The 12,746-nt window shown below is 39.6% G+C and overlaps 1 protein-coding gene across 4 annotated transcripts in view; it reads left to right on the plus strand.

Moving 5' to 3' along the window:
- Positions 1-12,746, plus strand: part of cyfip1 (cytoplasmic FMR1 interacting protein 1) — a 247,007-nt gene that overhangs the window by 200,468 nt on the left and 33,793 nt on the right. For all 4 annotated transcript variants that reach the window (XM_068033255.1, XM_068033252.1, XM_068033256.1 and 1 more), the window contains one exon: positions 11,764-11,907. In XM_068033255.1, coding sequence (XP_067889356.1) covers positions 11,764-11,907 — 144 coding nt within the window. The remainder of the gene's footprint in view (positions 1-11,763; positions 11,908-12,746) is intronic.

Genomic DNA, 12,746 nt, shown 5'->3' on the forward strand with positions numbered 1-12,746 from the left:
TGTGAGGCTGCGGTGCTGACCACTGCGCCACTGTGCCGCCCCATTGTGTCATTTTAGTTGTATTCACTTTCCCCATTACTTTCAATATGAATTTCTTTCCCATTTTCTATATTGAACTACAGTAAATTTCTACATTTTCCCTGAATTCTTAGCTCTGGATCATTTAATGTAAACAGCAACCAATAGCAGCCCCAACTCACTAAACTGTTCCATTTCCTAGAAACTACCTTTTGCCCCATCTCTTTTGTGATGGAAACCACACCTGCCAAATGGAAACATATTAATTTTGTCATATGGAACACTACTTGAACTTTTTACTTGATATTGAACAAAACTTGGTGAAAAGGACCACAGAGCTGAACGGCGAAAACATGGCTGCATATTTGCATTCCGAGAGACAGTTGCATAGAGAGACGATGGGAGTGCTCCCTGATTCAATTAGCGAGATGGGTTTTGTCAGTAGTGATGATCCAAGGACATTGAGAGCCATTGACTTTGTAAGAGACAACACTCCAACCCCTCTCTTCCTCCCACCACCCCCCCCCCCCCAACCGTGTGTCTAGGTCTAGTAAGCTTTGAAGAATCAACAATCCTCCCCAGAAGATGCAGTTTCTAACAAAGCCTGTCACATGACTTATCTGCTGGCAGTCTGGGAACTGTTAAATTGTTCCTCACAGAAAGGTTTGGGGCAGACTGCAATTCAAAGACCAAGGAGAAGGAAGGCTGCCCTCTCTCTCCCTGTCTCTCTCTCTCTCAAGCAAAGTCCCAGGGACTCACGGAAGCAGCTTAAGCCTCAAGACAGAGGACCTCTTCAGCCTTCTGGTACCAGAGAAACAAGTTTGAAACTCTGTACTAAGCCCCAGCGAGAACTACAAGACTTCAACTCCAATCAAGGACTCTACAGCAAAACTAAAGGCAGTAATTGAATTCCTTTTACTACTCCAAACCCTTCCCCCTTTAATTCTTTCTCCTTCTCTGTATCTATTTGTGTGTGTTTATCTCATACGTATGATAGCGTGGTTGCGTCGCGTATTTCAATAATTTTAACTGAGTTAGAGTGGTAAGGTTAATGAACTTGCATCTATCTTGTTTAAACCTAAGAAAGCCTGTCTGGTTGGTTCATTTACAATTACAATTAGAGAGCAATGAGCAAGGACTCAGAGGTTAAGCTTAAAAAAAAAGTTGTATAAGTTAAACCCTGTTACGGCCAAACCAGGAAAGGCGCCAAGAGGGGACCCGTTCCTCACCCGGCTGTAACACTTTGCTTTCTGTCTTCCGACCATATATGCCATTTTATTTTTGGCATAAATTTCTTATGTACTACGTTGCTTTTTGACAGAAACCACAACTGTTGCATTTCCTTTATCCTGTTGTTTTAAAAAAAAATACAGCGTTGTTTGTTAGGATTAGTGCTTAGCAATGAATTATATGTAAGTTACTGCTTGTATCAGAAGGAGTTTGTAAGATTTTTTAAAAATGTATACTTTTGGGAGTTCTTTTTCTCTTTCCTCCAATGTTTTAAATACCTTTTTTTTAAAAAGAGAGTGCAAGAAACCTGGCTCTTAAGTGCCGTAGACATAAATGGTTTTTGAAGGTTTTCTACAGTGTAACAACATGCAAAGCATTATTTTCCTTTCAATTTTTCCATTTGTCCATACCGTTTTCCAACTAAGATGAATTCTGTTTTTTATTTGGATTTGTAATGCCATATTTTTAACAGTGCTGCTTAGAAAGGTAAAATTTGTGTCAAGGCAACATCTGTTAGCTTATGAATATTTAATTTGTTGCCTTCATTACTTAAACTGGCTGATCAGCTTTTAGCCAAATGCAACTTGCCCTGCTTTTAAAAGAAGCATATTGAAGAGCTATTAACAAATCATGTCACATATGCAAAATGTTACCAAATTATTATCACATTTGCCTATGTAACAGCAATTACTGTTTGTAAAAATTTTAAAAATTGTATGTGAGATGGTGTGATATTTGAGGGAACATATTGAAGCACTATATGACAAATTTTCCCTTTAGCTTTTATATTTCTTCAGGTGCAGGAGTCCTCATCAGACATTGGGCTACTTTTGTAAATGGGCACCTTCATAAACTGGCACTATGTTTTATCTGACGTTTGTGGAAAAGTCTGTATTTTTGGGCCATATATTTGTAAACATTTAGTGCTTGCACACTCCTTTCAATATCAAACAAAAATTGCAGGGGAGGGAGACCAATCTGCCCATCTTAATTCACCTAACCGGAAGCACCCAGTTGTCACTTAAATGATTTCAAGGTTTTCAGCTCCACTATTCAATCTGGGATCACTTTGTGAGAAGTAACATTTTCTGATATCGTTCCCAAATTTAGCATTTGATGGTTTGCATCTGTGTCCCCTTGTCAACTCATGATTTACTTTGTCACTAGAGTTTTGTTTGTTTTTTTTTTAAATAAGAGGTCTTTGTGCATTTAAGACTGAGAAAAAAGGACTTTCTGTGAACACTGAATGCTGACTTGGTGTTTGAAGTGTGCAGGCTGCAAAACTTGTATCCAAGCAACGGGAAGATTTATGATTTTCTTGTGACTTAGTTGTTGCAAGGTTTCAGTTTTTGCAGTGTGAAACAGACAAGAGAGCTGGGAGCAGCTAGCAGTGAACTGTGCTGTGATTTGCAGAGAGACCAGAAGAAAAGACCTACTCTCTCTGAAAAAATGCCTTGCATCTCTTAGAAAGAAATACTGCATTTAAGGTGTGGCTTTGACCTGCCTGAAGAGAGAGAAAAGACCCAGGACAAGAGGAGTTGCTACACTCTGTGGAGGAACACTGCTTTGGAGAAAGGAAGTCTTGTGTTTCGGGTGTGGCAGATTGTTGTTGCCTCCGGTCTCGAGGAGTACTGTTACTCCTATGTTGTTTTTGGGAGATTCTGAAATCTCAAGAAAATTTTTACTGTTAAACTGCTACTTAAAAATCCAAGTAGACCTGTTACACCTTTTGCTGAAAGATCTGTGTAATGCCTGTTGCAAGCGAATTGCCTTGAATGCCTACCCATCACACTGTTCATTAATTTCACCTGGAGAGACTTTGAGTGGCATCTGACAATATGACTCTGGGACACCTCACCAATCTGGAAATATCCTAAAAGACTGGGACAACCAATTATTTTATTATTCCTAAGAAACCATTGCAACTGAAAACATCCGTTTGAACTGGGTTAACCGTTGATTTTTGAATGTATATGGATAAGGGTTTGGAAGAATAAGTTATAAAATCTTTTCATATATTTAGATTGATCTCATTGTTTAAAAACTTGGTTTATTAATAAATAGTTAATTTTGTTATTGAAAGAAACCTGGTTTGGTGTGCTTTATTCTGGGGGATAAATAAAGTGTTTAATTTGGCTATTTCCCCAGTAGGTGGGAAACTTTACTAATATGTGACCTGTGGAGTAGTGGGACTGAACTAATAGCGCATTACTCCTGCCATGGTCGTAACATTTAAAAGCAATATTCTGAATATATCTTTTCCATACTCTTGGACACCTCCTAAAATTGCCTCTCTGAAGCCTGTTTTCCAGGCTTGAGAGCTCAAGTTTCTACAGTCTTTCTCCACAACTCCCGATCACGCTGAGTTCTCGCAGCTTTAAGTTTAACATAGCCTTTTGTGCAATAATTCATTAAATGTTGTTTTGAAGTTTAGGTGCATTATATTCTAAGGTTTTTTCAGTCCACTTGGGATATTACTTCCTCAGGAATTTGTGGAGTTTGGTTAGAAATGACAATTACCCTTCTAAATTCTTAACTACTGTTTACTAGGTTATTGTTCAGATACTACAGGTTTACTCCTAATGATTTAATTATTCTACATGGAATGGACATTAATGGTTCTGTAGTTGCATGGTCTGTTTTATCCCCTTTTTTGGAAAAGGGGACGGAACATTGGTCTGTTTCCAATTTCCCAATTCTCCCTCCTCAGTAACGCCCTTAAAATAGCTGTCGGTGCCTCACTAATATTTGCTGAGTCTTTTTCAGAACTTGGATGTCTTTCTCCCTGGCATTAGTCAGTCTTCCTTCACTTGCAGGAATTCTTCACCTTGTTGTACCCTTTCTTCACACCTTCTGCAAGTAAAGAAATTATTCAGGCTTGCAACTTCTCTGATCATCAGCAATTCCATGGTGTAATCAGTGGCTGCTGTCTTGCAGAGGGAATGTCTTGGAGCAGGATTAGAGAGATGAATCAACAAGATTTAAAATGTCATGTTTACTGAAGTGACGTGGGTTGCTGATTGAGGTTAATTCAGCTCCTTCATGCTGTTAGCCACAATAACTCATCATGTTGTCCTGATGCCACATTTTGAAAGGTTATTGAATTTCTTTGGTATATTATCTCTAATTTCACAGTTCCAACATCTGTATTTTGGTGAAATTGAAATTGTCTTGTTCAGAAATTATCAGTTCATTCAGTATTTGAGAGAGAATTATATTGGGGCATTGATCCTTTATGGAATTTGTGCCATTTCACTATCTCCTTGGTCAGATAATATTGTCCTCTGATGTCGTCAATGTGTCATTCTGAATCATACCCGAGCTCTTTTCCTCTCTCAGCAGCAGTGCTCATTTATTGGTTTAATTATGCCAAGAACATTCATTAGTAATTTCATCTCTGCATGCTCGGTGGTTATAAAAGATCCCATAGCACTATTTCAAAGAAGAGCTGGGGAATTATCCCTGGTGTCCTGGCCAATATTTATCCCTCAATCAACATCCCAAGCAGAAATTATCTGGTCAATCTCACATTGCTGTTAGAGTTTGCTGCTGTGTTTCCTGCATAACAACGGTGACTACACTTCAAAAAATAATTAATTAGCTGTAAAGTGCTTTGAGATGTCTGATGATCTTGGTAGGCAGTATAGAAAAGTCTTTTTTTTATAATCGAGTTTGTATTAGGAAGTTCTAGAAATAGCCAGTGTAAAGTTACTTTGAAAGTGTATAATTGTCCAAAATATTGTAGTGAAGGTTACTTTTTTTCAATGCCGGTTCCTTCAGCCTAACACTACTTTTGGCTCGTTATTGTTTCTCTATTTCATTTCGTTCCGTTTTGCTTAACTCATCTTCAGCTATCACTTGAAGATTCTTTCCAGTTTTAAAATTTGAATGTCAGTCTTTCCTAGTGCCCATGCATCTGTTCATTTTTTTCCCCCTCAAGACCATGCAATTTAAAGAAGTGTGAAATCTGCTTTAAACTGAGCAGAGGCATCAGCATGACTTCCTAGTTCATAGAATGCTATGCTGTTCCTGAGGATATCTAAGCTTTATGCCTCGGGGTGCTGGGAAAACTCTGGTTCAGTCTATTACAAAGCACCTCTTCACTAGATTTCACGAGATTGGAGAACACTCGAGGAACAACAATCCAGATGAGCAGTGATCTGCAGAAACCCATCAACTGTTGGGAAGAAGCTGTTCTGAGTTTTAATCTAATTTATGCTTCCTGCTTTCGACTTTGCGTGTCTGTGAGGATTCTTCAAACTGATGGGTTGAAGAATCTCACTGTTTCTTGCCCTGCTCACAGGCACCACAAATGCCCTGTAGAGGGCGCCGCACTGGATCAGATGCTGGATTTGAGCAAGTCTCTGCTCTAAAGCCCACAATAACTTTGTGGGCAGCTATCAGCATGATGAACAGCAAGCACTGTTCCTTCACCACTGACCACAAAATCCAGGCTATTCTTTCTGTTCTATGGGAAAGGCTTGACTTTCACAGGAGACATACTTTGTATATTACAAAGGCCTGGTGTGTATAGGCATCATCTAGTGTCTGTCATGCAGACCAGAAAGGTCCCAGATTCAGTCTTCAGTCTATGCCTTGTTGATTCATCTCAGCTTCGTTTGGCAGTCAGGGAATTGAGCATCCTGGCTAGGGAAGGGAAGCACAAGCCAGGACCTTGCTGATCACTATCCAGTGTCCTATGTTCAAAAGCTTGCACATGAATATCAGGGAAGGAGAGAATTCTGTTATGATGCTCCCACATTAGAATAGCGAACAGGTTCATTTATAAATGTAACACAAGTTCTAAAACATGCTATGGTACTGCTCCTGCAAAAAAAAAAAAAATTCTTACCCAATTTTGGTAGTGGAAATTTTTTAAAATCCTGTTGAATGTATATTTTGCATTCAAAGGCCTGCTGTCTGATGTGATTATAGTATTTAATTTTGAATTCTTGAAGTATGACGAAGTTTTCAGTATTGCAGAATAGACTTGAGGTGACTGCCTAAAGATGAGCTGAATATTAGGTACTCAGAGGGATTTCTTGACAAATGATCATTTTGTTTAAAATTCGTTTTGATGTTTTGTGCCAAAGGATTTTTTTTTTGTTGCTTAGTCTTAGTGCACAAGGTACGGTATATTTGTATTTATCATTAATTCAATGAATGACTTGAGGATTTGTTGATGGATTTGTATGGAACAGGCTTGTTTAAAAAAAAAATTGATTTTTTAAAAAACTCATTAAGTACTTGTCCATCTGCTTGCAGGTGGTGAAAAAAATTGTTCATGATGCTGGAAGGAAATTTAATACTGAAGCAATATTTGGCAACACATATAGCTAATTAAATGGAATAAATTAGCCACCAGATAAAAAGTAATTGGTAAAATATTACACAGTTCCTGGCCCTACAAAGAGTTTATTGACTGTTCTTAGACTGAAAGTGAAAGTGGCAGCGCAGTTGCAGTGTTTTCGTATGATAGTGAGAAAACGAACTAGAATAACAACACATCAGAACATTCTGTGGCAAGTAACTCATCTGACGGTCCAAAGACTTTCTACCGTCTACACGGCACAAGTCAGGAGCATGATGGAATACTCTCCACTTACCTGGATGGGTGCAACTCCAACAACACTCAGACTCGGCACCATCCGGGATAAAGCAGCCTGCTTGATCTACCACGTTAAACATTTATTCCCTCCACCAGTGGTGCACAGTGACAGCAGTGTGTACCATCTACAAGATGCGCTGCAACAACTCACCAAGGGCTTCTTCAACAGCACCTTCTAAACCCGTGACCTCAACCACCTGGAAGAACAAGGGCAGCAGGTGCATGGGAACACCATTACCTGCAGTTTTTCTTCCAAGTTGCACATCATCCTGATTTAGGAAATATATCACCATTCCATTGTCATTACTGGCTCAAAATCCTGGAACTCCCTGCCTAACAGAATGGTGGTTGTACCTACATAACATGGTTCAAGAAGGCAGCTCACCACCACCTTCTCGAGGGCAATTGGGGATGGGCAATAACTTCTGGCCTTAGTAGTGTTGTTCGCATCCCAGGAACGAATAAACAAAATCAGAAAAGGTTGAATAATACAAAAAGGGAAGACTGTTAATGATGAAAATCTGAAATAAAAACAGAAAATGCTGGAAATAGGACAGTCAGCATCTGTAAAGAAAAGTCGGTTCGCCCCTAAGCTCAAAGACCCTCCCTAAACCTTTCCATCTCTCCACCTCTTACTCCTCCTTTTAAAGCGCTCCTTAAAACTTAACCTGTTGGCCCTTTTGACCAAACTTTTGGTCACCTGTCCTTCTATTTCTACAATCTACCTGTGTGGCTTGGTGTCAAATTTTTATTGGTAACCACTCCTGGACATTTTACTATGTTGAAAGCGCTATACAACTGCTGTTATGACATTTCAAAGTACAACCTTTATCATAACCCAGTACTAAAAAGTCCTCTTTATCTTTCAGTCTTGTTCAGATGAAAGTAGCCTATCCAAAGCATCATAATCTACAGATGCTAACTGGTTTGAACATATTTCCCACCAGTAAATAGCCTATGGATGCTGATGAATATGTTTTTTAATATATATATATTTAAGGTGGTAACTGAGTTGGGTGAGTTCAGAGCCTCATTCCATAGCATCCTGTAAAAGTGTAAGTTTTTACAGAAATTGTTCACAAACAGGATTTCCAGTCTAAATGTTTGCACAGTTTCATGTTAAATTTTAACCATAAAAGCGTAACCATAAAAGCGTGACCAAAAACTGACTGCAAAAAAATGTCATCTGACTGCTCAATAACCCACAGAATCTGTGACTCAGCCTTAAAGAACAAGAAGGTCTTCGGTTCAATCCTTGACCTGCACATATTTAGCCTGTCTTCTCTGGTCTTGTCTTTCCTTGGCTGATTGTTATCTGACCATCCCTCTTGGAACAGTTCTGTGGATGCAAGATTAAAAACTGAAAAAGGCAGAGGAGTGATGGCCTTTATTGTAGGGCTGCTATTAGCACAACTAACTAAACTTTCAGTGCTGGATTGTCTGCTTGTGATTGATTTTAGAAGTTTTGGTTTGAAAGTACGTCAGTCAACCATTCGAGATTCATTCCAGAAAGCTGCTTTCACTGTTACCACTAGGCATGCCTCTCTCCGGGCACCCGACTTCACAGTGTTAAAACCCCAATGAACAAAATTGCTAGCCCATGTTTCTACCTTGCAAGTGCTGGGCGGCACAGTGGCGCAGTGGTTAGCACCGCAGCCTCACAGCTCCAGCGACCCGGGTTCAATTCTGGGTACTGCCTGTTCTCCCTGTGTCTGCGTGGGTTTTCGCCGGGTGCTCCGGTTTCCTCCCACCACCAAAGACTTGCAGGTTGATAGGTAAATTGGCCGTTATAAATTCCCCCTAGTATAGGTAGGTGGTAGGGGAATATAGGGACAGGTGGGGATATGGTCGGAATATGGGATTAGTGTAGGATTAGTATAAATGGGTGGTTGATGGTCAGCACAGACTCGGTGGGCCGAAGGACCTGTTTCAGTGCTGTATCTCTAAATAAATTTTTTTTTAAAAATCCATTACTTCCTGCAAGTGGCTCCAATACTCCAATACCACCACTCTAAAGCTGGGCTCTGGTATAAAATTAAAACCCGACCCAACCACAGCCAATCCGAACCCGACCCAAGCTCGAGCCCTTTAATTTTATTTCGCGCCTGACCCAACACACATCTCCTTCATCTGTTCCGGCAGCAGGCTATTCCTGCAGCTGGAGTTGTGGGAAATCATGGGTAAGCCTGATCACGTGACTTCCCAGAAGCAGTGTCCAGTCCGACTGCTGGATCAGATTTCAACCAGACCCGAAACCGACACACGTAGTCGGGTTTGGGTCGGATAGCCAGGCTTTACACCACTCCCCCACCCCCACTGCTGCCAAACTTCACAACCATTCCTTTTCCACATTGCTGCTAAATTCCAGGTACTTTGCCAAATCAGTTGTACTTTTCCACCATTTTACTTCAGTTTTAAAAGAATATTAACATTGAGTACATCAATCAAAGGAGACCGGGTAGCTCAGATGACTAGCTGGCTAGCATGTGGTTCAGAACAACATCAACAGTGTGTGTTCAATTGCCGTTCCTGTCTGAGGAAGGCAATGGGAAACCACCTCATATGCACTCTTTCGTTGTCTTGCTTATCTCTCCTGTGTGGAGAAAAAGAGTATAGGATATGCCCTTGGGCAGACTACCGCCACAGTACATCATTCAAAGAACCTAATAATAATGGCTACCCTTACTTCCCCCACTCCCCTCTCACTCCCCCTATCCTCCTCTCCTCGCCCTTCACCCTTTTCTCCTGCCCCTCCCCCCCCCCCCCCCCCCCCCCCCCGCTCTTCTCTCCCACCCTTCTCCCAACCCCCCTCGGCCTTTTCGCCCTGCTCCCCCAAGTAATATGTTCACAATGTATCATATTAATCATCAGCCGCATCATTTTTTCCTCCTGTGCTAGTTGAAATATACTCCTGTGTGCTATTCTTGTGCAACTAATTTTCAGCATACATCTGCAGCACTGTAAATCAGATGTCTCCAGTTGCTATGTTATTTCAAAGTTCAAGGTCCAGCTTTTCACATTCACATAATACTTCTGGTTTCGTACTGTAACTACTTTTCTGCTTTGCCTCACCTTGATTTTAAGGCTGCACTGAATCATTTCATGTTGCCAAATAGTGTTTTTTGGTCATTGTTCTCCTGTGTTTAACTATTTCATGTCTTTGACTATTTCATATTATTGGGTGTTCTGTTTTACGTCATGTTACCAGATACCCCTCTCATCAATTTTTCAGAACGCTTTTTTGTAATTAACTTTATCGCTTTAGCATTTATTTTCAATCCATATTACAAGCTTGGGGGAGTTGCCTTTTCAAATATCTCTTGTAATTTCACTTTTGTGCCTTCAGTCAGTATTATAGCATTAATGAGTGATGCAAGAGATATTTGACAGGTTGGGTTGTTTATCAGTTGATTTGGATGTTGCCTTTAAGATCAATAGTCAATAAACGTGTATCTCCATAATTAATCTTAAAGATTGGGTGATGTAACATTTTTTAGGATATACAGCAGAATTTTGTTCAACTCTTTCGGCTGTACCAGTGTACGAAGCGTTCAGAATGTATATTGGATTTGCAGATAACTAACAATCTGCATAAAAGTGTTGCATGGATTTTATAATTAGCAAATCATGTCTACCTCAATTTCAAATGAAATATGGCAAGTTAGAAGGAGATGTCGCAAGTTGAATGCCCACAAAGCTAATGCTATTCTTTTTGTGGGTAATTCTTTGTTTATGAACTTGACAGGTGGGTTAGTAAAAACTATTTTTGCCTGATTTTAATCTTACCTTTCAAGAAGGAGAATTCTGCTTCTCATAGCTCCCAGGATGAGTGTGCATTGTGTTAGTGATGTCATTGCTTGTGTTGAGTGATGCCATGCACACAATGCGTTCATATGTAATCACAAAGATGATGTATGGGCATCCCAGGACTGTCTTTGTGTCAAATTCTAGAGCCAGTCCTGAGGTAAGTTCACTTGTAGATATTGCTAGTCATATTACTTCAAGTTACGTTGGCATAAAGAATCAGAATAGAGGCTTTTGAGTGAACAATTTAAAATGTTGGTTGTGATTGAGGGATAAATCGTAGCCTGGGCACCAAGTGAGTTCACCTGTTTTTTATGCCATCAGCTCTTTTAAGTGCACCTGAACCATCAGGGCTGTGGTTTAATGTCTCGTCTAAAGACTGCACTTCCGACAGTGCACCATTCCCTGAGTGCTCTGAAGTGTCAGCCTAGATTATGTACACAATTCCTTGGAGTCAGGCTTGAGCCCATGAATTTTTGATTTTGAGATGAAGGTGCTACCACTAAACTAAGCTGACAGCGCACGACATTGCCAATTTTATTTCATTTCTACAGCAGTCATCCTGGCTTCCCAGACGGAGGTTGTGAATTGATAATAAAGTAATGGGTTTTTTTGGGCTTCAGATATTGTGAATTTGGTTGGGACTACCCCAGATGGTTTTTTGTTAACCCTTGCAGCCGGTTAAATTAACATGTTCATTCCATTGACCTGGTCTGTGTTTAAGTTTGGGTCTCATAAAAAGCTAATATATTAAGCCTTTACTCCACCCCATTTTCCTGTCGTTTATGGTTGTTTTAAGAATAAACTATTTGGAAATGCATTTGAATCTGTGTGTTTACTTACATAAGAGTGATTGCATTTTCTATAGGGAATTCATTTGGTGCAGAACTTTTTAGGACTTCCCAAAGGATAACAGACTGTGCCCCTTTTGTTTTTTTCTCCGTCATCCCTCTGTTCTCTTGCTTAATTCCACCTTCTTTGTACAGTTAGAATAATCTACCTGTGATTGTGTTGTGCTAAGCACGACGGTGTTTGAATGCTCTTTTGTCATTGATAATTTTTACAAAAAAAGTCTCTTAACTACTTTTATTTTGCTTTTATAGGCTCTGAACTTGGCATACAGCAGCATTTATAGCAACTACAAAAATTTTGTAGGCCCTCCTCATTTTAAAGCGATTTGCAAGCTTCTAGGCTATCAAGGAATTGCTGTGGTAATGGAGGAACTGCTGAAAGTTGTTAAGAGCCTTGTAAGTATATGTTGTAAAATTGGACTGTTAATATTCAAGTTTTTTTTTACAATTGTTCAGTCTTCAAATGGTTTTACTATAGGAAATAATCTTAAGCTAAAAGAGACCTAGTGAAATAGTTCTCAGTGTGTTTTGTTCAGCTGGGAACATTTCTTTTTTTTCTTTCTAACAAGAGCTATAAAGCTTTTTCTCAGGAGGTGGTGGCAGATTATTCTAAAACTACAACAGATTGTAATTTGTCAGTTATTGAAATGTTTACTTCTGCTTCATCCCTTTCAAAATAAAGGTGAGCATATGCAAACCAGAACAGAAGAAAAAAAAATCTGGTACATTAAAAATTCTCATTGTAGTGCCAGATGTGCTGACACAACACTCAGTATTGACATTTCTGAATTTAGGTATGAAATATGTTAAAATCATTCCAACATGGGCAAAATTCAATAATCCGAACGCACTAAGGGCATATAAAGAAGAGGGCACCATATAAATTGGGCTGCTTCTGGGACCAGAACAGAACCTAGCAATCCTTCACTGAGTTGCAAATAATCACATTGATATTTTTTCCAAGGACAAGACAAATCTGAGTAATGGTCGCTAGAATTTGCATTAAACTATACACAAAATTTGCTCTTCACCACCACAACCTGACCTGATTCTAAAAGGAATGAGATAGTTGGTTGAAAAAAAATTAGAGGATATGTGAAGGAAACAGAGCATTAGTATTAGATTAGGTGGCTCATGTGGCAAGGCACCTTGTTGTGGTTGCTGGGCTAAATGACCACCTTCTGTGTTGTAACATTCATGATTCTGTGATAAACGCTAATACATAGTTCCAGGAA

The sequence above is a fragment of the Heterodontus francisci genome, chromosome 6 (assembly GCF_036365525.1).
Source record: "Heterodontus francisci isolate sHetFra1 chromosome 6, sHetFra1.hap1, whole genome shotgun sequence".
NCBI classification, from domain to species: domain Eukaryota; kingdom Metazoa; phylum Chordata; class Chondrichthyes; order Heterodontiformes; family Heterodontidae; genus Heterodontus; species Heterodontus francisci.